The sequence below is a fragment of the Coccinella septempunctata genome, chromosome 4, assembly GCF_907165205.1.
Source record: "Coccinella septempunctata chromosome 4, icCocSept1.1, whole genome shotgun sequence".
Classification (NCBI taxonomy): domain Eukaryota; kingdom Metazoa; phylum Arthropoda; class Insecta; order Coleoptera; family Coccinellidae; genus Coccinella; species Coccinella septempunctata.
The window spans coordinates 258,689-284,552 of NC_058192.1; the positions used below are offsets into that span (position 1 = coordinate 258,689).

Below are 25,864 nucleotides of genomic sequence, written 5' to 3' on the forward strand. Positions count from 1 at the left end.
ATATACAGGCCGAAGGTGAAGAGATCAGAAAAATAATCCTCAATTGAATAAAATTCTTTGGTTATTTATTTTTCTAATTGATAACAGAATATCTTAGAATATCCATAAAATTTGGATAAAGGATCGTAACAATCAAAAACATTAACATGAGAAGTGATAATTTAAACTTTTCATTAGATGCCACCACCAGATTACGGTTAAAAGTTTTAACTGTCAGGTGTCAAACGTCATATCGTCAGTTTGGACATCTAGTAAAAAAATAAACTTTAAAGCCCTATTATCAGTATCACATATCTTTATTAGGTGGAAAATCTCAAGCCCTATGCCAATGAAAGCTCATTCACAGATTAACTTTTTAAATTTGAAGCAATCTGCAGCTGAGGCACAAAAATGATGAATATGCCAGCACCTACAGTGATTGAAATTTAAAAACATAATAAAACAGATTCAAAAAAAAAAATTCACATCGTTCAAGAATGTCAGGAATCATTCAAAAATGAACAAGGCCTGAATAAAAACAATATTCACAAAAGATACACATTTCTGCCTGAGAACAAGATAGATTCACCAAATTATAAATCTAACAGTGACATTTTGAAAAAATTGCAACTTTGACATATGATCAAAATTCTATGATCATTTCGACAACTTGATATTTATGTTGCCGATGGAACAGTTTGAAAAATTCAAAGAAGGAACAGATGGAATACCAGACTCGTCAGATTCAGTCTTCAAATTAAGATTTATGGTGTTACCAACGATATTCGTTAACGAATGCGTAGAACTGATTGAAGCATTAACGTCAGAAACTTCCATACAACTTTCACGAGAAATATTTTCAGCGACAGTAGTAGATTTCCGACCACCAAGGTGTTTGATGGTTGAAAACTCTGAACCACTGTCGGAATGAATAGAGGCCGAAGAACGTCTAAAGCAATGGCCGGTATAAAGCAACGGTTGCTCTAATTTGAGAAAATCCGCGATTATAGAAGGCAATTTGGCGAATGTATTCGAGCCTACTGGCTGTACCGTACATTTATCGTTCCTATAAAAAACAAAAAATTTATCGTGTGGAGTGTTGGCTAGACGTAAGGAAATATATCTCCTGATTAAAACTAATACAGTATGCTCATCATTGTCTACAACAGTAAAAATTCTGTTTGAATGTGATCTAGACGACTGCACTGTAACTAAAAATTTCGTACCGATATCTTGAACATCATTCTTGCGTAACCTATATAGTTCATCCTTCCTCAATGCTCCCGCAACTCCAAAAATCAATGCTACCTACAAAAGCATCATTATTTCTAACGATTTGTTCTTGCTCCTACGCATGTAATGTAATAATGAGAATTATTTACCTTCATCATTAGGAACATATTGTCGGGGGCATTCGTAATGAATTCTTTTATGTGTTCTTTTTCAAGAACTTTCGATTTCTTCGGGTTATATCCCTCTTTTTGTTGCTTGAAAAACATTATCAACTTGTTGTATCCGCTGATATCGATATTGTTCTTTACACTCAAGGTTGCCTTAAGCATTGAATATTTTGGCCACAAACTCGCTATCAGTCCCTTTTTGGCAATATTTGTAAAGTATTCCAGCATCACCGACTCAGTATAATTTGTTACATTCTTCTTTTCACACCACACTATGAATTCCGAGTATGTTTTTTCATAAAGGCTTCTGCTCTTCTCGGGTAGCAAACTCAAAGATTCTCTCTTAACATTTGCCACATCTGGAGGTGTTGATGTAGAATTTTCTTCGAAATCCATTTTTTTCAACTTAGGTAGTACTTGGAAACTCTTACACGAATTCCGAGTTGGCAACACATAAAAAAATTTTAAAGCGTGATTGTGTCTTGAGTCAAGAAGATGGAAAAGTACTATCGTTCATTATTAGGGGCCATTAATTGACGATTCGGTTGATTTATTTCGAGGACAACAGAAACATTTTCTGGGGCACGTATTGTGTGTTGCCTAGCGATGTTCCCTTAAATTTCGTGTTTTTCCGGGTTAACTGTCATGTCATTCGGTAGTCAGCAACGTTTCGGTGTCATGGCGTATGTTTTTACGTGAACAGTGCTGTTTTTTTAATTTTTTCAATATTCCATTCACATATCGGAAAATACACCTAGTAATCCATCTAGTATGAATGTGAGTCTTAGAGTATAAGTGATAATTTGATAACATTTCTGGCTGCAACATGTCGAACACTGCGAAATAGAGGGATCAATGACCATTTTCCATGGGTGGGTTGACTTTTATAACAGAGATTTCGTACAATTTTTTTTAACCTTCATGGCTATTGAATTTCTGACATTCAGTTGATTAACTAGTTATTTCTACGCTGGGCACGATTCATACGAAATTTTCGAAAGATTTTTTATGATTCGAAATCGTTCATTAGTATACAAATTAGGAGGGGCACGTTCGAACTTTCTACAAATAAATAAATGAGTTGTTTGTTTAGTTTCGATTTACCAATACAAAGGCATCTATTTGTAATGATATTATAAGATAGTTCCTGATAACTTTTGTAATTCAATATATATGCAAATAGATCTTCGAACATGAATTGTCTTTTACTCGCATAAGTTTTCGAAATAAGTATGGATTTCTATCTTTATTCAATTCACTTGTCGAAATAATGCATGCTTTTTACTGTTACACTTCGTTTAGACGTTCTCATTGAGAAGTGTTTCGCAGTATCGTTGTAGTGAGTAAATTTTCGTCTTATCTAACTTGACTCTTCTCCTTTCTATCGACGAATCATTGTAGATTATCAGTTTATTTTCTGGTTCGACGATTACTGGATTTGATGAAATGCCGATATGTCTTTTTTCTAAGGAATATCATTATTGAACATCACCTTTCTGATCATTTGGAATGATATGAGGTACCCTTGGTCATTATCTCACTTTGCTTAGAAGTTCAAAGTCAAGTCCAATATTCACGACAGTTTCTCAAAATACCTCATAATTTTCACTTCAATACCGGTTTCGTTTCTTGTGATTGTCTCATATCATCCTACTAAAACATTCCCAGACTGTATCTCATTGTACATGGATTTCCTGTAGATTATTCTGCTGCCCTTCAATACCCCAAGATCAATATAATCAAAATTCTGTCATTTTTTAACGTACGTTCGAAAAAATCCATCGTCAAATGAACGTTTGTATATATCTAAACATACATACCTACCAAAAGTCAACTTGATATTTTGGCAGTTCAGTATGAAACAATCATTAGGTCAGTGAACTAATAACCCATTATTATTAGTTCACATGAGGTTAATTTTTCATTCTTATTTATTGAAAGAAGCTGAGTTCAACCTGAAAAGATTAAAATGACTCCACTCAATTAGACACACAAATTTAGTTGAACCTTTCTGTGGGCTTTCTGTTCTATCTAAGAAGTACTTCTCTTGATGAATAACAAATGTATAATAATTATGTTATATTTACAAGCCTTAAGTATAATAAGTGTATCAATGTAATTAACTAATTAACATTCTTGTGAAATTCTCATTGCTACCGTTTGTTGTAATGATACAATAATTAAGTAGCAATTTTATTTGGTTGTGATCTTCATATAACTTCCATTTGTTGAATGAATCAACAATATTTCCACTCGCCCAAAATAAAAAACGGGAAAATGATTTCCCATAGTTTATAGCAATTTCGTTTTCACAGTATGCGACTTCGTGACTATCACACTGGCAGGTAAAATCACATCTACAGGATGGACGCACATAGTAATCATGGATCAACAGGCCAATTGTCTAACGCAAGCGGTATTGGGCCAGGGGGTATGCATCACTCTCTATCTACTCCTGCTGGAGTAGATGGAGGAGGTAGCAGAACACCACCACCAACACCTAAAAAGGGTGGAAAAATGCTAGCAATAAGGATCCAAATGTTAGACGACACTGTGACAATCTTCCAAATTCAAGTAAGTTTAAAACTTGAAAATATGGAATGTGATTTTCCTCATCTTGTTTGCTTGTTGTTGTTTATTATTGATAACTTATAATTTCTTGTATAAAATAAATATTATTCTATCTGTTTTAGGCCAAAGCAATAGGAAAAGTACTTTTTGATCAAGTTTGTAAACAACTGCATCTTTTGGAAGCTGACTATTTCGGATTAGAATATGCCGACACCGGAGGAACCAAAGTGAGTGTTCTATAAGGAGAATAAACCATTTTCCTCAATTGAATACTCGTTAATTTCAATATATTTAAATCCTTCAGTATTGGCTGGATCTTCAGAAGCCCCTATCCCGACAGTTGGGTCTCTCTCTGGTGGATCCATTATTATATTTTTGCGTCAAATTCTACACTCCGGATCCTGGTCAACTGGAGGAAGAATTCACCCGTTACTTGTTCTGTCTACAAGTCAAGAGAGATTTGGCGCAAGGCGTCATGCAATGTAACGAAAACACTGCAGCTTTGATGGCTAGCTATATCGTACAGGCAGAGTGTGGCGATTTCGTCACCGAGGATTATCCTGACCACACTTACTTGTCCACATTCAAGTTTGTTCCTTCTCAAGATCATGAAATGGAAAGAAGGATCATGGAGAATCACAAAAAGCACGCGTAAGTTAATTATCATTGTTTCATAACCTAAAATTTTTGTTCATAGAGTTCATGATGTGCATTATTTTTATGATTCCGCCACAGAACGCCTCGGCTTTTGATTTTTTTCTATGTATTTTGAATATTGCGCATAGAGGTGATATCAAACTTTGACACTATCACAGAAAACATAGTAGTCAGGCGGTCTGTGACGAAACCATAGATGTAATGCACAGAACATGAAAAAACGCCTGAATAATGTCAAAATTTTCCTTGAAAATACAATATAAAATAATGTAAATTTTATTCCATATCACTTGGATGCGAAAGCCGGCGACTTTCCAGAGATTATGAAATGCTTGAAGCAAAGGAAAGGCACAAATATAATTAAAAAAACATGTTTTTTTTTTTCAGAGGTCAATCTCCTGCAGAAGCCGATTTGAATCTTCTGGAAACCGCGAGAAGATGCGAACTTTATGGAATCAAAATGCACCCGGCTAAGGATCACGAGAATATTCCACTCAATTTGGCGGTAGCTCATATGGGCATTTTGGTATTTCAGAACTACACCAAAATCAATACTTTTTCGTGGGCGAAAATCAGAAAGATATCGTTCAAGAGGAAAAGGTTCCTGATAAAGTTACATCCGGAAGGCTATGTGAGTAATACTTTTTGTATGTTGGTGGAAGTTTCATATTTCCCAATTTTCAGGGTTTTTACAAGGACGCAGTCGAATTTCTTTTCGAAGGAAGAAACGAGTGTAAGAACTTCTGGAAAAAGTGTGTGGAAAACCATGGTTTCTTCAGATGTTCGTCGGTTAAAAACGTGTCGCGTCATAAAACAAGGGTTTTATCACGAGGAAGTTCTTTTAGGTACAGAAAAAAAAATTGTCTTGATGGCACGCAATTTTTTTCGTATATTAAAAATCGAAATTTTCCTTTCACAGATATAGTGGAAAAACGCAGAAGCAAATCATCGAGTTTGTCAGAGACAATTATGTGAAACGGCAAGCTTTCCAAAGGTGAGAAAGTTTTCATTATGCCATAATTAACAAACTTCTGGTAGATTTGTTTTCTATTTGGAGCTTTTCTCTCACTTGCGCTTTCTGATTTAAAAAAAAAAACTTCTTTTATATTACAGACTGATTATTCGATTTGTAATAAAAGTGGAATATTTTTTTGAACTTGATGAATAATTCCAATTTTTTTATTTGAATGTTCAACATTCGGACATTGGATGATTTCACTCTTTTATGTAAATTTGATCGATATTAATTCCATGATATGTCTCTTCGCGCTCCGGTAAACAAGTACAAAAATACCTACAACAAAAGGGGATTAAACAATAGACATAATAACCGTTGTAACGCATTGGTTGCTTTTTTTATTTTTCACTGAATAGTTGGAAACCTTTGTGTAAGCATATTGTTGGAATTTGTTTTCAAGTGTGAAAAAATAGAACGTTTCACTTTGAAAAGTGAAAGTAGTGAGTTAACAGAAATTTTTCTTGTGCAAAATTAGATGTTCAGTTGAAAATACCTTTCAATTGAAAGTTTCCCTGTTTTTATCCATTTTTATCAAGAGTAATAATCAGTCTGTGTATTTAATGCATGTTGAATGTAGTTTTATCAAGTTTGAAAGGATGACGTTGGGAAAAACAATGGAAGGAGGAAGGGATAAATGAAAGTGGAGTGTCGTTTCTGTATTCGAAAAATTATATTCTCCTCTTATGTGCACTGCATGACTCGATGTGCAAAGATTTAATGTTTTAATTCTTCTTTAATCTTCACTGTGTTTTCAGTTCTTAGAAAATCATTATAATAGAGCTATTTAGTGAATTCAACGGTAAAATATAGTAAATACATTGGTTTGAGCAAAGAATACTAATCCTTAACTGAAAAAGTTATCACATTCTCGACAATAAACTTCAAAAGGCATCCTTGATTTTACCGACACTGCCTTTTCTCGAATCATCAAGTTTTCCAGGAAGATTTCAATGTTTTTTTTCATTTGATATCAAATGAGAGGGAATTTTATGTAAGAAATTATTGGTGAGCAATATAAACTTTGTTTTGAAAGTTAACAATTTCACCCTTGTTATCCGTTGTCGTTCAAATCTTTATGTATGTGCTAAATATTCACTTTTGCGTTAAAAAACAATATTTATACAATTTTTGATGGAAAGAGACTGTAATAAGAATTTAATTGACAAGAAAAAAATCTGTGTAAACCATGATTTATTCGCACCCTTCATCATCTTTCGCCCCCTTCCTCCTCGATTCCACGAACCGTTGTTCGGTGGCGCAATATAGAAACGACGCGACATCCAACTTAGAACGGTGAACAAAGAGAGAAAACTTGTTAGAAGAGAAAAAAAAAATCATCATATCGATGGAAACTAGTTTATCTCACTCCTCTTTCCTTTGTTTAGGTCGGCTTCGTTCCGGCATTCAAGCGCTCATTCTAGCGCAACCAATATGCACTCCAATACTGTGGGCAACAGCATTTCAGCCCATCCACTGTTGCCACTCGCCGACGCCAACCTGAGCGGTAGGTATCAATTTCATGCATGTTTTATCGTCTACATTTCGTGGGAACAACGATCAGGAGGGTATTTCTTTCATTTTTCTTGTGAAATTTTTAAGTTTTCGTATTGATTAATGAATTAAGAAGAGGTTGTACTACTTGAGGACCTCATTTAACACAATAGATCGATATACAACGAAGAAATGTTCGAATGGCTAGGCCTCGACCTAATCGCGTCTTTGTACGTTCCTCCCCCAGTGGAAGCAGCCAAACTCTCAGCGTCTCTGGGCTCGACGGGATGGTCAGCAGCGGCAGCGGACCGCCCGGCTTCTCCGACGACGAAGCCAGCCTATCGCCATCGCGTCACACCTACGACCTGGAGCTCGGACAGCAGCACCACCACCACCAACCAGCGCAGCACGCCGCAAGGAGAACGCACCGAAACTCGGCTACCTGCACCTCCGAAGATGACGAGCACGGCCTCGTCTCCTCCGACGACGCGATCGCCGTCTCCGGAGAGTTCGCCGATCGCCACCAGTCGTACCAGAAGTGCGAATATCGACGATCGCAAGAAGACAGGTGAGGAACGTGTCCCGTTTTTTTAGTTTTGGTTTCGCGGGGGTTCGCGCGCCGGCCGAGAATCTTACTTCCAGCGGGGATTGAACTCGAACAAGACGGGGAAACGAAGGTTAATCTGAAATATGACTATTGAAAATGGGAAGTACGCCCCCTACCGGTCGTCTTGAGTACTCGAGACTTATGGTCAAGTGTTTGTTTCGAAATATAGTTGGTACTTTTGGAGGAGTCGTTAATTTGACGGTAAAGTCGAGTGAATTTAACGAAAAGCAAGGGGATCTGATCTCGAACGCGTCCAGGATGTTACGGATTCGTTCGCCGGCCAGAACCAAGACTTTCACTTATTGAACAATGGGGGTCGGGGGAAGGTACCGGTGTGCAGGTCGTTAAAAAAGACACGGCGGTGAAGAACGGTTCTTTGATCTGCTTTCTGCTCCCACCGGGCTTGCACACCAGCCAAGAATCGCAGGAATAGAACTCGTACAAGGCAGGATGACTCTCCTTTCTTGCTTTCAGTGGGTCACGGGCTTGCAGACCAGCTAACACTGATTAAGATCCGCGCTCACATTGATGCCATGCAGGAGTCTGTATTCTCTGTCTATGGCGCACCTATGAAGACTGTCCAGATTTTGGGAGCGTTGTTGCCGATTTGTGCATCGGAAACGAAGGTTAATCTGAAAGATTGGCGAAAGAAAATAGGCAGTACGCCCCCTATCGGCCATCTTGAGTACTAGAGAATTATGGTCATGTGATTCTTCAGAAATATTGTTGGAACGTCGTAATTTTAACGGTAAACGTGGAGTGAATTCAACGGAAAGAAAGGGGATCCGATCTCGATCGCGCCCCTGATACAAAGGATTCGTGCGCCTGCCGGAACCAAGATTTTACTTATCGGACAATAGGGGTCAGAAAGTTATCGGTTTGCAGGTCGTGAAACAAGACCCGGCGGCGAGAACTATTTTCCGATCCGTTTTCTGTTCCCACCGGGTTCGCGCACCAGCCAAGAATCGCACTCTCAGCAGGGATAGTCTACTTTCTTGCTTTCTGAGGGTAACGGGCTTGCACACCAGCTAGCACTGATTGAAATAAGAGGAAATGCTAGCACCCAAACACCAGATGGGAGTTGCAATAGCGAAATCTTATTCTTCTGATAGTTGGCGTTGCGATCTTATCTTCAACCACCTGAGAAATTTATTATAATGGCCTTAAACTCGTAAAATGCTTATAAGTAATGGGGTGTTTTCCTAAATTTCAAAATATATGTCATTAAAATTCTTATAACTCAAATATATCGAAATAATTTACTTACGAATGTTCTGATTTCAGAACTGCTCTCTTATGAACATTCTACGTCATTTTCACAATCCGGCAACGTCCATCGAGTCAATAATGGTCATGAAAGTTTTCTGATCAACATAGACGTAATAAATATCAAGTTTTGTGATCACATTTGACAAGAAAAACAAACAATGACACAAAATGTCATCGATTTTAAGCTTGGAACATAGATAGGTATAGACACAGATTGCAGAAACAATTTTATGTAATCTGTGGATATCTTCTCGATCGATTCCATTGTTGTCGAATCAATAAAAATTACTAGACTTTAGTAAAAGCATTCCACGTCACAAGCTTTCACTTATTCGAATGTTTACTATGTTTCGAAGGGTTTATTTTTGAAATTTCTAAATTTTGAAGCGAATCTTTCACGTGTTGGATAACTAATGGAAAAAGGTTTCCATAAATAATCTTAAATTCGATTTTGGAGTTTCAAGAAACTTGGCCCATTGGTTTATTCAGTTATTGAGAATAATTATGATTGAAATTGAGTGGTTTTGTTGCTTCAATTTCACCGTTTCTGTCATCTTTAAAAATGTTCGTTGTAATTTTTAGGATCTTTGGATGCCCGGAGACCCCAGTACAGCAGCCCCCATCGAGACGTTCACGAAGCGGCAGTTCACAAGACAGACACAGGTATCACTCACATTCCCATCACTGCTATCAAGACGCCCTCTAATAACCTTGTCAAATCGGAGGGCTCCCTCGACAAGACCGCGCTCGCGCATCGGCGTCCATCGCAAACTCACTCTCACACGGAGACGCGCAAAGATTCGGCCCAATCGTACAACGCCGCTCAAAACGCCGAACACGCGCACTCGAAACCGCGGCGTCTCGCTCAACGCAGCGCCAGTTGCAAAGACCTCTACGACTACAGTTTCGAGGAAACGGGCCAGGCTAAACGCAGGGTCAAGAATAAGGTAACGGACGCGGATTCTTTCGAACACAAGCTAGAGTCGCCGATCACGCGCTACGACGATCACAAGATGATCTACTCGACCATATCGCGTGACGACAATCTGGAGATCCACCAGGATATCATGATGACCGACCAGAAGGTCTATTCGAGCAGCTATCCGGGTACCACCTTGTACTCTCAAGAGTCGATGGAGGATCCCGGTAATTACGATCTCAAGGACTCGCAGGAGGATCTGTCGCACGACAGTTACGAACTGTTGGAAAAATCGGACGACGATTACAGCAACCCGGACGAATCGAAGTTCAAGAGGAACAAGATAAACGCCAGGAGTTGCTCTTTGGATTCCGGCAATTATCTGCCCTCCGACACCGATTCGGACGGTATGCGGCACGTTAAATGCAAGAGTAGTTCGGATGTACACTCGTTTATGACGGAGGATCCCAGGGATTTTCCCAGGGAAAAGATCCCGAGGAAGTCGGACGGGAGTTTTTACAAGACCTTTAAACAGAGTTCGAGACAATCTAGTTTAGAATCTAAAAGCGATTATTACGAATCTAGAACGTCGAAATCTAGTCGGGAAAGTTTGAAAAAATACGGCAGGGAACGCAGTCTGGGATCGAGGACCTCCAGTCAGGAATCCAAGAACGAATACGACGTTAAAAAAACGATCAGGAGGAACAAGAGCGCCGACGACTTGGAGCACTTCAGATCCCAAGTGTCGGACTCTCGCACCTCCAGTTTCGAATCGCACAGCGAATACTACGACGCCTCTTCCAAATCCGACGAGAAATCAAAACACGACTACGATCGTAAGATAGTCTTCGAGCGGAACTACGGCACTTTGAAATCCAGGAACCAAGAGAATAAGATCGACGTGGATCTCCTGTACGGTCCTCCAGTAGTACCATGCGAGGCGGAACCGGAACCAGTAATTTCCACCAGTCGAAGCTCGGAGTCCAGCCTGACCCCGACCCAGACGACGGTGACCACGCCCAAACCCAAGACCACCCACATCTGGCCCGAGAACATACGCGGGATGCCCGCCGAGATCCTAGACTGGTCCTCATCGAAACCCAGCACCGATAAATCCACGGATTCGGAGAGCAACATCTTCAGTTTCGACGAGGACAAGATACATTCGTTGCGGAAGAGCGAGAACGCCTGCAGGATCGTCCCCGATCTGGACCTGATCTCCGCGCACAGATTCCAAGACGTGTTCGTGGAGATCGAGCCCAGGAAATGCAGGGAACTGCTGCTGCATCAACCGATCGAACGGACCAAGTCCGATCCCAACTCGCTGGCCCGGCAGAGACCCAACCTGGGAGCGCGAAGGTTGCTGCTGATGCACCAGAAATCGATCGATCTGACGCCCGCCGAGTCCAGCGACGACGACTACCTCTACAAGCAGATACCCAGCGCGCCGCCCATCATGAAATACCGCGGCACCCACTTCGAGATGCCCTCCGCGGAGTTCGGTCACTTCGACATACTCAAGAGGGAGGTCGAGGGTCAGAAGATCAAGTTCGAGGTGCCCAAGGAGCAGTTCGAGGAGCTGGGCGCCAAGACCCAGTCGGACTTCGTCAATCTACCGCCGAAACACAACGACATCCCTTACGTGCTGCACAAGAGACACGTGGTGAACGGTACCGTGACCAAGGACGTCGAGAGTAAGGCGCCCAAGAGCCCCAAACCGGCGGAAACCGAAGCGCCGAAGGCGAAACTGAAGAGTCCGACCAAGAAGGACGCCGAATCGTTCTTGTTCACGCAGAACATCGACCTGTCCAAGATCGATCCGGTCACGTTGGAAGTGGACAAGACCGAGAAGCCGATCCAGCATCTCTCCAGTCCCAAGAGGGACATCACCCACATTGATCCGGTACTCTTGGAGACCTTAAACTCCAAACTGAGCCAGATCGAAAGCGACTCCCCAACTAGCTCGAAGACGGAAAGTTCGAAACCCAAGTTCAACCCTCAAAAAGACCTCGGTAAAAAGTCGGAGATCAAGGTTAAGATCGAGGAGAGCGAAGAACCGATAGTCGTTAAAGAACCCAAGGAAGAACTGAAGAAACAGCCGGTTAAGGATAAGATCAAACCGACGTCCAAACCGAAGAGGATCATAAAACCGAGGATGCAGCCGGGTAAAGGGAAAGGCTCCAAGACCAACAAGACCAAAGTGAGGATAACGTCGTTCAGTTCCGACGACGAATCTTTGGATTCCGACGACGTGTTCGGAAGCGCCGAAGCTACGCCTACCCGGATGGAATTCTCGCCGCCCCAGATGAGGAAAGAGATGGAATCCATACTGAAGTTCGAGTCGGAGAGGAAGTATCTGCAATACACGATGTCGTCGACGGAGGTCGAGGGTTCGCCGCCCCAGACGAGGAAGAAGACGGAGAAGACGTTGGAGAACGGTTTGGAACCGTCGCAGAGCGAACTCAGGAGGATCTCCGAGAGGTCCATATCGATACCTAGCTCCGAGGACGATTTCAACATCAAGACGTCGGACATGCAACCGGTCTTCGCCGAACCGACCACGGACGTCTTGGCGGTGTTACACGAAACCGAAGATAAATCTCTGGAGGATCACACTTTGGTCGAAGATCTGGATACGACGAAGATAGACGAGGAAATACAGAAGGAGAAACTGTTATTGCAAGAGGAAATCGAGAACGATCTGAAGAATCTAAGGGTACCTTCGAGGACCACCATCACGGAGATAATGTCGCCGTCTATGCAGAGAAAGAGCCAGAGTCCTCTGATTTTCGCCCACGCCAGACTCAATCTATCGGAAGGTTCGGCTTTCTCGATGTTGCAGAAACAACAGGCAACGGAATCTCCATTATCCGGACGTAGAGCGATAAGCCTAGACGCTCCGGTGATCTCGATCAGTAAACTTCCGCCGTTAAACTCATTCTCGAGCAGAGACGACACGGTGGAAGAGGACAATCAGGATCTGTTGGAAAACAGAGGCACCGGCTCCGAGACCGAGACCGCCAGAGAGTCGCACCTCGAAGAAACGACGTCGCAAGACGAGAAGGTCGACGATAAGAGCGACGAGAAGGAGTACTCCCCGACCCTGGTGGTTCCGGATAAATCTCCCGGGACGGACAGGGATCAGACCGTCCCGGACGTGCCTCCCAAACCTAAGAAGGTTCAAAGGACCACCGTGGCCACCAGATCGTTGAGCAAAGGACGCGCCAAGACGATAAGCTCACAGAGAACGTCTAGAGAGGATGCTACTAAGGGTAAAACGAAGCCTACGCCACCCGCTAGGACAACTTCGAAACAGATGCCGACATCTAAGCCTCCCATTGGTAGGCCTCCGGATCTTTCCCAGCATCAGGAGAAGAAAAAAGAACCTCCCGCGTCATTGACGGACAATTCCTTAGGTTTACCGGAGATCAAGAGAACTAGGAGTCAAGAAACTGAACCCGCTAAGAAGCAAATACCGAAAGATCGCCCGAAATCCTTGGAGAAGCTCGAGCTGAAACGGACCTCCAGCAAGGAGAGATCCAAATCTCAAGAAGAGAGCGATACGGACATATCCAAACGGAGGGAAAAGCAACAGATGCTGTACGAAACCGCGATTAAACAAACCAAATCTCTGAAGAGCCCCGTGAAAGACGCCCTACCAGTCTTCCCTCAAGTGGAGGAAACCGTGAGGGAGAGACACGGAAAACTGGAGATTAGCATAAACACCATCGATAACACTGCGGTACCGCTCGAAGAAGCCATCATAATAACGAAATCCCCGAAGAAACTGGACAAGAAAATCGACAAATTCACCAAGAGCCTCGAGCTCAACCTGACGGACAGCGAAGTGGACAACGTCAAGATCCAGAGGTTGGGGAAGAGTCTGGATCTGGATGATCGACCCAAGAGCGATTCAGAATTCGACTTCGGGCAGAGCGGCGACAAGAAGGACGCTGATGACAAGGCGGAAGCCAAGGAAGAGGTCGACAAGATCGTGCTGGAAGGTACCAGCTTGGACGTGTGGTTATCGGTCGAGGATAAGGACAAGGAGGCTCGCAGTAAACTGGAGGACATAGCCGTCATCAAATCCGATTTTTTTCCGGGGGGTATCTGTGAAAAACCCCCGGATATCGCCAAGACGGATAATCTCAGCTCGTCGGAATCCCAGAGCGCTGAAAGGGCGAGTCTGGGGGATTCGCTGGACGTGAAATACATCGACGATTCCGCAGATTCCTCCAATAAATCGGAGAAGGACCGTCAGTTGGCGTTGGAACTTCACAGGGCCTCCAATACGGTCGGTAAATTCATCAAGAGGAAATTGGAGAGGCGGAAGATGAGCATCGATTCGAAACCGGACTTAGTTAGAGACTTGATGATGAAGACCAGCGACGAATCGTTGACCGAAGTCAGTGATATCAAACAAGAGAATCAAGAACTGGACAAGAACCACCTGTCGGTTAAATCGACCTCCAAGGAGGCCCTCCTCAATCTGAGCATGGAAAGGAGCAGATCCGAAGACACGGCCTCTTGGTTGACCATGGAATGCGACGAGTTCCTCGGCACCGAATCCTCCTTCGATTTGGAAACAGAATCCCCGGAAAAGAACCAATTGGACAGGAGGGAAACCGGAGACAAGGACACGCTACAGGTCAAACCGTTAAAGATGGACTTTTTGAAGAGGAATTCGGACCAATCGAGATCTAGCGACACGACCGGCAGCTGGACCAGCGGCGAGAAGGAACTGAGTCCGTCTAACGCCAAAGACGACGAATCTAGTCGCAGTTGTTCGATGGGCAGGGTCGTGGGGCTCAGCCAGCCGGAGCTGTTCGCCAAACAGGACAACAAAACGTCGCCGGACGGACCCAGAAGTCCGCGCAGTCCGAGGATGTCGGTGCTCGGACGCACCTTCACCATGGACGAGGATTTCCAGAAGGACGAGAAGTCTAGTTCGGACGACGCGTATGAAATACCCAGGGATTTCCCACCCGTACAAGAGAACAACTTCGAGTTGGCCCTGAAATCGAGAAAACCCTACCCGTTCGAGCAGAAGTGGTCCAACGATTCCGAACTGTCCCAGAAACTGCACCGGAAGTTGTCCAAGAAGTTATCGTCGGGCGACAAAGGAAGTCTATCGTCCCTCGACGATTCCTACTTGGAATTCACGAAAAACGGAAGGGGAAACGGCCACAGGTCGCTGCATTCGATCGAGAAGTTATCCACAGAATCCAGGACATCCCTGGATACGGAATCGAGTTCGGGGAGTTTGGGAGTCGCTGCCAGATTGCAGAAATCGGAGGATATACCGAGAGAGCTGAGTTCGACGTGGAAACCGTTCCCCTTGGACAGTTCGGGTTCCGAGAGCTTCGACGACGGTCTCCTACCGTCCGACCAGGAGAAAGAGTATTTCTTGTGCAGGGACAACTCGGGAAATTTCGTACAGGGAAGCGACGTTTTCAAATCGGAAGACGTGACCCCCACCCAGGACGACACCGAGATACCCGAGGATCTGGCGAACTTCGCCAACAACTTCAACAATTACCAAAGCCTCACCTCTAATTTACAAGAAGCGGTCAGTATAAACCTCCAGATGTCGGCCGTACAGACCGGATTCCTATCCAGGACCCTGTCCAGGATCTCCGAACGCAGCACCAACTCCGAAAAATCCAGCTTGGAAGACGAATCCACCAAGGCAAGCACCGGTAGCGACAGTCTGAACGACGAATCGATGGACATGAGCAACCAGCAAGGTAGTTTCAGCTCGGAATCGCCCAGCAACGCTGCTCAGCATTCCGAGAAGGGCAAAAAACGGACTTCCGAGGAGAAAAAAGGCGTCTTGCCCAAGTGCGATTACGAGCAGATGCCCAACATCGGAAATCTGCTCCAGCGGCAGATCTCCGACGATCGGAGGACCTCGGCGGAGATGGCGGAGTTGTCGATGGACGACATCGAGATCATAACGTCGGAGAGAGGCCTGAAACTGAGGCGGCAGGGTTCGGACGATACCATCATAGACGAGGAATGTTTCGAGCCCGAGGGACGCGAAGACAAACAGGGTTCGAGCAGCCAGGAGAGCGAAGAGTGGCCGTTGCCGGAAATACCCAACGAGGCCCAGAAGAAACTGATGGCCTTGCACGAAGTACCAAGTTCGGATACCTCCCAGTTGACCACTCAGGTTTGTCAGACTACCCGTCAGGTGATCCCGAAGACGTTCGGACTCAGGAATTCCTTCTCGTTGAAGAGTCAAGATTCGGAACAATGGCCTAGTCCCCCTAGTAGCGTGATAGAGCCGTTGGTCGAGGGTAAGGTGGAAACTTACTACGTAACGCCGGCCGAGGAACCTTGCAGGATAACCGTCGATTCCCTCTCCAACACGCAAGAAGGTTCAAACTCTGACAACGAGAACAAAACCATCGATCTAGACACGGAAAAGACGCACACGTACGAAAACGTCGCTACCGAACAGATGAGCGGTAGTCTATCCGAAAGTTTGAGCGCCGAGATAAGCGGCGTCAAGATAATCCTCCCGAAAAAATCCGGTACTTCCGAAGAATCAAACTCGGACGAGGACAACAACTTGTCCAATCTGAACGACGACGTCTTCGTGGACGCCTCCGAAGGACCTTCGAGACACGAACTGAGACCTCCGACGGTGCTCCGACGCAGTACCACCTCTGACGAATCCTCCCATTCAAGCAGGAAGGAACCGAAGAGGAGCTCGTACTCGGACGAGGAATGCACCAGTTCCATGGGTACCAATCTGGAGGACGGAACCGTAAGGTTCGCGTTGAAACCGACCAAGTGCACCCATAGTTCGCACTCGGAAGATACCTCTATAGCTTTGAGCTTCTCCGAATGGTCCAACAGTACCAACACCGTCAAATTCCAGAATTTATCCAGTAACAGCGGTACCACCAAGAGCAGTTCGGGTCTGAAGAGCGAGGAGAACTCCTTGACCGACATCGCCCAGTCCATATCGGAATGGTCGAGCAGCAACAGTAACGCCTTGAAGGGGCAAACCTCGAATCTCCAGTTTCAAAAGTTGAGCGTGTCAGCCACGGAAAATACGCTGACCGAACGTTTGACGACTTTATCATCGGATAGATCGGATTCGAAAAGTTTAGGTTCCAAAGAGAACGTGGCCGATAAAGAGTTGATGTCGCCGGAAACTCTGATAAATCTACCTCTGACCATTCGAGGTATGGATACGACGAAACATTTCACGAAATCCACGGAGAGACCAGTTAAAATTCCGATGTTGTCGGACACGGAGAAATCCAGCAGTTCGGAACACAAAACCGTTCACACGCAGCAGAGGTACGACAAGGATAAACAGATCACTTTCCAGAAGTACCAAGGGAAGAGCGTGGATAGCAAAGAGGCCAAAACTAATTTGAAATTATCCAAGTGTTCGCCTTATTACTCGAGCAGTCTGAGTTCAGAGTCTACACCCTTGGCCAGTACTAGCCCAGTGGCTCTAAACAAGACGGCCACAGTTCCCCTGACCAGAACCCACAGGAAACCCATCTCCAAGTGCCTCTTCCAAGCGAAGAGCCCCCCCAGCGAGAACGACTCCACCAGTTCCCTGGAATCTCCCAAATGCAAGACGGACAGGGACCGGAGGGGGTACAGGAGGAGGAGACAGACTCAGACCCAGAAAAAACCGAAGAGCGACAAGGAGTACTACGGCGTGGACGAGTACATCTACGTGGAGCACGATAGCAACTGCGAAGAGTACAACGAGTATCTGAGAACGAGAAACATGGAGGAGATGGCCGCGAGGTTCCAATACGAGAACGTTTTTCCCCAAGATCATCAGCTGATCGGGTATAGGGACGTCCTGGAGGAGGGTTATTATCCGGACGTGGACTCGCAGAGCGGTTCCGACATCTTCAGGATGGAGAAGGACGACGAGGAGAAACACGAGGAGGGTTTCGATCCCAGCTTGATACCTCCACCGTTGTTGGAGGACGATTTCGAAGAGGAGCAACAGAATGTCTGACGTTAGAATACGAGAGAGGAATTCTACTAGGTGAATCACGAAGAATTCTGTCTTGGTTAAGGATTTGATTAGTTATATTTCCTAGATGATTTGGGTAAAAGCGATCAATTCGAAATACGATCTTAGATGCTGTCACGAAGACATTTCTAGTGGAAATGTCAAGAAGAAGATTGAAGGGGACGTAACCACTGAATTATATCGAACTTCAGTGGACATAACCCTTTTCGTCTCTATGCTCTATCTATGGAACATCCATAGATCTATCTAAGTTGAATAAAGCATGGAATGAAGCTCTGATAACGATTTGAGAACCGCGCAAACATTATTTGCAAGGATAATCTAGTTAAAATGCCTAAAAGATTGTGAGATCACAGAAATAGGACTTCCGGTGTGGAGTTTACAACAGCTCAAATCTTACTAACCGCATTCAAGAATTATTTACATCTTGGGTGGTTGTGCAATATCGAATTTAAGTTGGTAATCGGCCATAGAGTAAGATTTTAGGTTGGTATTCGGAATAAATCATAGAACAATTATATGTAGGTCTCAAGCAAAGTTCATAAACTTGTCTAGGCTATATCGATATATTTTTTCTATGATTGAAACTGCAGGAATGATTACTGAATTCTTGTGGACTTTCATGGGCTGCTCGATGTCAGTAATTCTTAAATTAGCTATAGCTAACCTTATTTATATATCTTTTTCTATGGCCTATGTTAACATCAGCTCGATATAGTATGGGTAGACCCAGAAAACTTTATACCGTGGTTACCTCAAAACTTAGTACAGGATTTCTAATTTTGACCACAAAATTAAGCGAAACTTTTTTTCGCACAGTAGTCAAAGTTTAACAACACATTACTAGGCTCTAAAAAAAATATACGATTATCTTTTGTCTTGATTGAAACTGCAGAAATATTGAAAAAAAAACAATTATATATTCACACACAGTTTTACAACAGGTAATGTGTGCGAATGGTAGATTCAAACAAAATATTCCTCAGTACAGTTATAGACTTCAGATTGACAGCGAGATTATGCTCAAGATATAGAAGGTTGTGGCCTTATAACCAATTACAGAGTTAGATTTGCCATCCAACCTCTTTTGAATGAAGTGAACGAGTTACAAGATAAAACACCACAATTTCAACACATTTTGTGACAAAATTTCGAAGTTACCGACAGGTAACACAACGCAAATATACATTTCGAAAGTGAAGATTGAGTTTGCGATGTCTCCTATTGTAAAGATCAATCAAATGTAATCTTCGACGTAGGTATACAAGAATAGTGAAGGTTTTTTTATCCAGCATATGAATAACCTAACAATGAGCTGTTTTAGTTCCTTTAGGTCGTTCCCAAAGACTGATTGTAAATATATACATACATATAGTACAAGCTGTAGTACTAATCGTATTTTTTTCTAATCTTATCGTGAATTATAATCGACAAAATTATGCACATTTACTAGCGTTTAAACCAAATAATGTTTTCCACATTCCCTGGAAGGACTGCGTCAAATGTTGGAGCAGTTTTCCAGTTTTTTATCTCGATATCGATCGATCAGAATACTGAAAATCTTTTTTATTCGATCGATCATAATGGAATGAATGATTGTGAATTGCATTTCATCAAATTACTAAACTGGACAGATTGAAATGAATTTTATTTGGCCAAGAGAGTGAGAACGAAATCTTGCAGCAAAATTCAATAATCAAATGTGCCAAATTTCGACTGTTCCAAAGAGATGGCTCTCATAACATTAAAATATTGATGTGTGCATGTGGGTGTGTCTGTGTGCGTGCCAAATTTTCTCCAAACTTAATGAATGAGAAATGTAACGACTTAATTATCCATAAATTGAAGGGAAAAATCGTTTAAAAGGACGGAAATCAAAATATCCTCATTTGCATATTTCTAAAAATAAACTTAAAAAACGAAAGTAGGCCTACAAGTTTTGTAGTCAATATAGTGATAATATTTATTGAAAGTTAATTGTTATGTTTGACATTCATATAATCTCCATACCTTACTTATGGTTAGATATAGATATAATATGCAAGAAGACAGTAAAGTTTTTCCCCAAAGTTTATTGGTACGATTTTTATTGTTGTTGTTTCCGTTAGGATATATCGATTAATGTTTTTTCTTAGATAGCGATTTTATCACTTTATCGCATACCGAAGAGTTTTTACTCTTTGATTTAGCTGAGTCCTCCATTGAATTGTGCCAAATCTTTTTTATGACGTTGTTTTGTTACTTTACAAAGTTGTCTTGTTGAAACTGAGCGTGTGTGCTCAATCTTGAATCAAAATAGGGAGAAAAATCATGAGAAGCAGGGCGACAACACAGCATGATGTTACTAAGATGGGTTTTATCCCATTTAATTTTTTTTAAATCATCACTCGGTGTTGTAGTCTTGCTATTCGATCTTGTTTCCAATAACTGATTCAGTATTCCTTTTGAAATATGTTCAATCCTGTGTAGAAGAATTGAGAATTGTACTAAATCAAAGACTTAGACGTTGACTGCTTCAGAGAGTTCAATATCAAAACCTGTAAATATGTATTATGTTCAAACCCGGACGACTGAAATTGTGATTTACTAATGAATACACACAAATCATTTTTATAACCTATCAGCTGGCGTTTTTTTCACCGCCACACTGTATGGATGAATGTTATTTTGATTCTCGAAAAACCCCCGAAGTTTTTGTATTCGTTCGATTCGATCAAATGTTGTTGAATGTGAAATTAGTTCGACCAGTTTAAAATTCGTTTCTCAAATAATGTGATGTAAGAACCTGCGTTTGGTGATTGTTTTTTTTTCTAGTGTTAGAGATACCCATTGAGATATTGACCATGTAATGCATTACATTTCGATTGGAATAAAATAAAATTTGCTTATTGATAACAGTTTTCATGCATTCGTCCTTTTGAAAGTATTCGAAATGTATTTTCATGGGATTCTAGGTGAGATACTTGTTGCATGCATGAGTTTGATATGATTTCTATATTGAAAGATGTCGATTCGAACGGTTAACTCTTGTGTTGCTAGATTTTTTCGTTTATTACTTTGAATTTGTTTTACAAGGGTCTTTTATAGCACATTCACGTTTACTTTTTTATTTTTGTCTTAAGATATGAGTTGTTTGTTCATTATTGATTATGCAATGTGAGAAACATCACTTTATAGAACCTTTATTGAAGTTATTTGCATGGTACGAGATGTGAAGAAAAATTATAAAATATACAACCTATTTAACGTTTTTACAGATAACAACAAGGTGAAATCCCTTAGTTTCGCGGAAAAACTGAACGGGAGCCATCTTTCTCAGCTGAACAACAACCTGTCATACCTGACGTCGACGCCCACGAACCGGACGCCCAACGAAAAATTGTCCGATCTATCTCTGAACGCGACCAACGGTCACTACGAGTTGGAGAAGGCGGACAAGCTGAGTCCGATCAGGAACTACAACAACGAGCAGTTGATGAACAGTCTGAACGCCAACAACGACATCAGCGGCATCACCACCACCATTATAGCTGATATCGAGGGAGAGGTGAAGAAGAAACACAAGTTCGTGGAGAAGGGATATTACATGGCCAAAGAAATCTACATGACTGAAATTACTTATAAGAAGGATTTGGATGTTATTAATGTGGTGAGTCGAGAATCTATTAATAGCATATGCCTTAATTTTTTAATGTTACGTTCCAATAATCTTTGTTATTGGTATGAAATGAAAACACTATTCTAGTTATAAATACTTGTGCGATTTTAATTTTTACTCTACATGTTTCGAGATAATTCAGCTCATCTTCAGGAGTATAAATCACATAAGTGAAGCTGAAAACAACAAAAAAATCTATGATGAAAACGTAAAAACGCTCTACAATGAAAGACAAAGTACAAAATCAAGCGAAAACATTCAAAACAATATAAGTGATAAGATAGGAGCAAAAACCAACTAATGAAAGTTCACAAAAGTCCAAAACTAATAAAAAATAACAATTAAATTATGAAGGTCATTGATATAATATAAAAGAGTGAAAGGTCAACAAGATAAAACGGTTTAAAAAAGGGGAATTATAAGTATAAAAAAGTCATAACTGAAAAACAGCGGGTGTAACAAACCACCTTAAAAAAAGTTGATTGAAAAAGGTAGAATGTCATAAAAAAACAAATATAAAAATCTTCAGAAACAATTCACTGAAAATCATTGGCATGACTTCAAATGATTTTCAGTGAATTGTTTCTGAAGATTTTTATGTGAGTTTTTTTATATGACATTTTACCTTTTTCAATTAACTTTATTTAAGGTGGTTTGTTACACCCGCTATTTTTCAGTTATTACCTTTTATACTTATAATTTCCCTTTTTCAAACCGTTTTATCTTGTTGACCTTTCACTCTTTTATATAATTCAATGACCTTCATAATTTAATTGTTATTTTTTATTAGTTTTTGACTTTTATGAACTTTCATTAGTTGGTTTATGCTCCTATTTTATCACTTATATTGTTTTGAATGTTTTCGCTTGATTTTGTACTTTGTCTTTCATTGTAGAGCGTTTTTACGTTTTCTTCATAGATTTTTTGTTGTTTTCAGCTTCACTTATGTGATTTATACTCCTGAAGATGAGCTGAATTAGCTCGAAACACGTAGAGTAAAAATTAAAATCGCACAAGTATTTATATCTGGAATAGTGTTTTCATTTCATACCATGGATCGCCCAGATATTAGGACATTCAATTCTAAATATTTGTTATTGTTTTATTTAAAAATTTTCTCTTTTATTCATCTCTAGAAATTCTTATATTTTCAATTGAAAATTCATTAAACTTTTCAGTGGTTTAGGGACGATGTAGGAAGGTTAGCCGTGGAAGAATGCGAATCGCTCTTGACCCTGATAAAGCCCCTGGCTGAAGCCCACGGTTCTTTACTCAAGGACTTGGAGAACAGAATCCACGGTTGGGATTGCAAAGGGGGATGGAGATCCTCGCAGGGGAAGATCGCGGATGTCTTGCTCGCTCATCTGCCGCCTCTCATATCGGTAATACCGACGCCATCTGGGAAAAACTCCCGAACTAACTTTTTTTTTCTAGCTGTATCAGGAGTACATGGACGAGCACATCAACGTACTCGAGAATCTGGACGTCGCCTTCAAGCAGAATCCGCAGTTCGAGCAGACTTACAGGGAGTTCGAGACGCAGAAAGTGTGCTATTTACCTTTTACCACTTTCGTGCTGCGTCCCCTCCACAGATTGATCCAGTATCGATCTCTCATCGATCGTAAGTTTTTTAACGTTGTTTATTCGCATGAGATTGATAGAAACGGTAGACCCGCGTTTCGGGCTTTTGGCACTCATCAGTGCAGCGATAATATATGCGGCTCGTTTCAGGGCTGTTGAAATATTACGGACCGAACCATCCGGATCGTAGCGATTGTCTCACCGTCGCCAACTGTCTGAAAGCGATCATCGATCCGGTACCGGAGATCCTCGAAGAGTCCGAGAACATTTCCACCTTGTGCGAGTTGCAAAAGGACATCGTCGGATTCGACAATCTCTACCAGCCGGGCAGGAAGTTCATAAGGCAGGGGTGTCTGCTCAAATACTCCAAGAAGGGATATCAACAGAGGATGTTTTTCTTGGTAGGTCCGAACGAAATATCCCGCTGATGAATTCATTTAATTTTTTTTTACAGTTTTCAGACATTCTGCTGTATACGTCTCGCTCTCAGGCGACGCTGCAGTTCAGGGTACACGGTCACATGCCCCTCAGAGGCGTGCTCATCGAGGAGCCGGAGGGGGAATTGGCCAACTGCGGATTCATAATTTACGGTGAGTGTTCGTTGTCCGCGTTTTCGTTTGAAGATATCGATCGTGGTTTCTGAATCAGGTGGAAGCAGGTCTCTTATCGTCGCCGCCAACTCTCACGACGATAAGGAAAGATGGAAGACCGATCTCAAGGCGGCCATTCAAGAGGCCAAAGACAAGAGCGATACCAAAACGAATTATCTTAGTTTGAAAAGTTACAGTGAGTACTTTGTTGTAATTTTTATTAGAATGTGCTTTAAAACTGTGGTTTTTTGTAGGTTCGTCTGAGGAACTGATAGATCATTGCGGTAATGATGTAGGCACTCAGACTAAGGCGACAGCCCAAAGAAGTAATACGACAGTACATGTGTGCTGGCATCGCAGCACTAGCACTGGGATGAAGGATGAACTTTTAGTTGTTGAAGTAAGGATTTAAGCTTGATCCGACATTAAACACATATGCTTGCTTGAAAAGTTATTGACATCGAAGTAGGCCCTGAAAGATCACAAATAATTTCTCATTTACCAGTTATTCGATGGATTTACTACATCAATAGATATTTCAAGTCCATCTAGGACCATCATGCAATCTTCATATTTCTTTCCCTCGAAAAAATCCGGTAAAATCCGTTAGAATCGAAAAAAGCCTTGAAATATGCTAACACGGCACGTCTTTGGTGATTTTCAATCGTGAATGCCCAGTCGAATGTTACGCCCATGTCTGTTACGTTCTCGATCTAACTTCACGACTTTTCGAAAGCATGATCGGTTATCATCGGCGTTGGTCGTATTACGTGAAGTTAGCCGTAAATTCTATTCTATGGTTTCATCTGACGTTTTGAATAATGTCCATTTGCGTGAATTTAAAAAATTCCGTTTATCGTTCTTCAGAAACGAAAATTGTACAATTTACAACTTCCCAAGTTGACTCATGGCGGGAAATTCTCTAAATCTTGCCGACATAATTTCGATTTTCCACGGCCTCCATTCCATATATGTCAATAATTCTTGGAGCTATTAAGTACAGAATTCCCCATTTTATTTATTTTACTTTTATTTTGCAGAATCAACTGTCTGGTTTTCTGTTGAGGAAATTCAAAAGTAGTAATGGCTGGCAGAAACTTTGGGTGGTATTCACGAATTTCTGCCTGTTTTTCTACAAGGGTTGTTTCGATGAATTTCCTCTAGCCTCTTTGCCACTTTTAGGGTATACGATCGGATTACCCACTGTGGAAGATGCTATTTATAAGGATTTTGTATTCAAATTGCAGTACAAGAACCATGTTTACTTCTTTAGGTCCGAGTCGGAGTATACTTTCAACAGGTATGTTTTTGATATACAAAATTCTTCAAAGAGAAAAATCGTGAATTTTTTCAGGTGGATGGAAGTGATCAGTAATATAACACAGAGCAAATTAAAGAAAAAACTCGCGCAATTAGTGGATGAGGATTCAATACAGATTTCACCGGAAAAATGAGAGTATACTCGACTTCCCCAATTTTCTAATACGAAAATATCTTAAGCGTTCAACTGACATTCTGAATTAACATTCTTTCCACTAAAGCATTTCCGAACAGGTTTATCATATTGAAAACTTTTTCCGATGAGTTACTGCAGGTTTCAGTATCAAAAAAGTATTATTTATTGTTCAGTATTAACAGTAAGGACGAAGACTGTACAACTCATTCCTGCATGCAATACAAAGTGCCTTATTCCACTTTACCTGTTAGGACTATTGTATAAAGTTAAACCAAATCTACATATCTTCGTAGGCAGCTTTTACTTAAAACTTGCATCTTCTATTGAATTGTTGAAAGAAATTTCTAGAAAACTATACATATTGATCAATTTGCAAATAATTTATTTATAATGGGTTATTTTCTTACCATGAATTTTACATAAAATTATTTAATTATGGATGTATATACTCAAGAATAAAAGAACTCATGAACAAAAAAGTTTTTTATTTTCTTGAATTCGCTATAAAAAAAGCAGTAGAATGCATAAAATCGAACTTTTCATATTTTTATTTTGAATTTGCTTTAAATTGTAAACTGCCTATTATATCATTCAACTGCTTTATATATGTACATAAATTTGGCCATATCAATTCGATATCTACTTTTGCAG

General features: G+C 41.4%; 2 protein-coding genes across 4 annotated transcripts; one reads left to right on the top strand and one right to left on the bottom strand.

Annotated features, from left to right (window-relative positions):
* Window positions 1–45: 45 nt before the first annotated feature.
* Window positions 46–1,965, bottom strand: LOC123312026. The gene is made up of 2 exons (XM_044896199.1): window positions 1,362–1,965; window positions 46–1,287 (listed from the first exon to the last, which is right to left on the bottom strand). Exons 1-2 carry the CDS (start codon window positions 1,773–1,775, stop codon window positions 637–639), a joined length of 1,065 nt encoding a protein of 354 aa, XP_044752134.1. The 5' UTR covers window positions 1,776–1,965; the 3' UTR covers window positions 46–636.
* Window positions 1,966–2,016: 51 nt separating this feature from the next.
* On the top strand, window positions 2,017–25,692 carry LOC123312019 (FERM, ARHGEF and pleckstrin domain-containing protein 2). Of its 3 annotated transcripts, none has more exons than XM_044896190.1 (19): window positions 2,017–2,156; window positions 3,695–3,953; window positions 4,073–4,177; window positions 4,255–4,601; window positions 4,995–5,238; window positions 5,292–5,452; window positions 5,527–5,601; window positions 7,011–7,129; window positions 7,364–7,684; window positions 9,575–9,655; window positions 21,186–21,577; window positions 22,765–22,968; window positions 23,021–23,207; window positions 23,318–23,568; window positions 23,622–23,757; window positions 23,816–23,953; window positions 24,012–24,157; window positions 24,798–25,057; window positions 25,112–25,692. In XM_044896190.1, exons 2-19 carry the CDS (start codon window positions 3,744–3,746, stop codon window positions 25,209–25,211), a joined length of 3,477 nt encoding a protein of 1,158 aa, XP_044752125.1. In that variant the 5' UTR covers window positions 2,017–2,156; window positions 3,695–3,743; the 3' UTR covers window positions 25,212–25,692. The 3 variants fall into 3 exon arrangements, with proteins under 3 accessions (XP_044752125.1, XP_044752126.1, XP_044752124.1); XM_044896189.1 differs by having other exon boundaries at window positions 2,081–2,251; XM_044896191.1 differs by lacking the exons at window positions 7,011–7,129; window positions 22,765–22,968; window positions 23,021–23,207; ... (4 more) ...; window positions 24,798–25,057; window positions 25,112–25,692 and having other exon boundaries at window positions 2,055–2,251; window positions 21,186–21,321.
* The last annotated feature ends 172 nt before the right edge of the window (window positions 25,693–25,864 follow it).

Excerpts from the sequence above, each read along its gene's own strand:
- LOC123312026 (XM_044896199.1), bottom strand. The coding sequence starts at position 1,775 with ATGGATTTCGAAGAAAATTCTACATCAACACCTCCAGATGTGGCAAAT. Across the intron at positions 1,288-1,361 it reads ATATGTTCCTAATGATGAAG|GTAGCATTGATTTTTGGAGT; the intron begins GTAAATAATTCT and ends ATGCTTTTGTAG.
- LOC123312019 (XM_044896190.1), top strand. The coding sequence starts at position 3,744 with ATGGACGCACATAGTAATCATGGATCAACAGGCCAATTGTCTAACGCA. Across the intron at positions 23,954-24,011 it reads TCTTAGTTTGAAAAGTTACA|GTTCGTCTGAGGAACTGATA; the intron begins GTGAGTACTTTG and ends GGTTTTTTGTAG. Across the intron at positions 25,058-25,111 it reads TCGGAGTATACTTTCAACAG|GTGGATGGAAGTGATCAGTA; the intron begins GTATGTTTTTGA and ends GAATTTTTTCAG.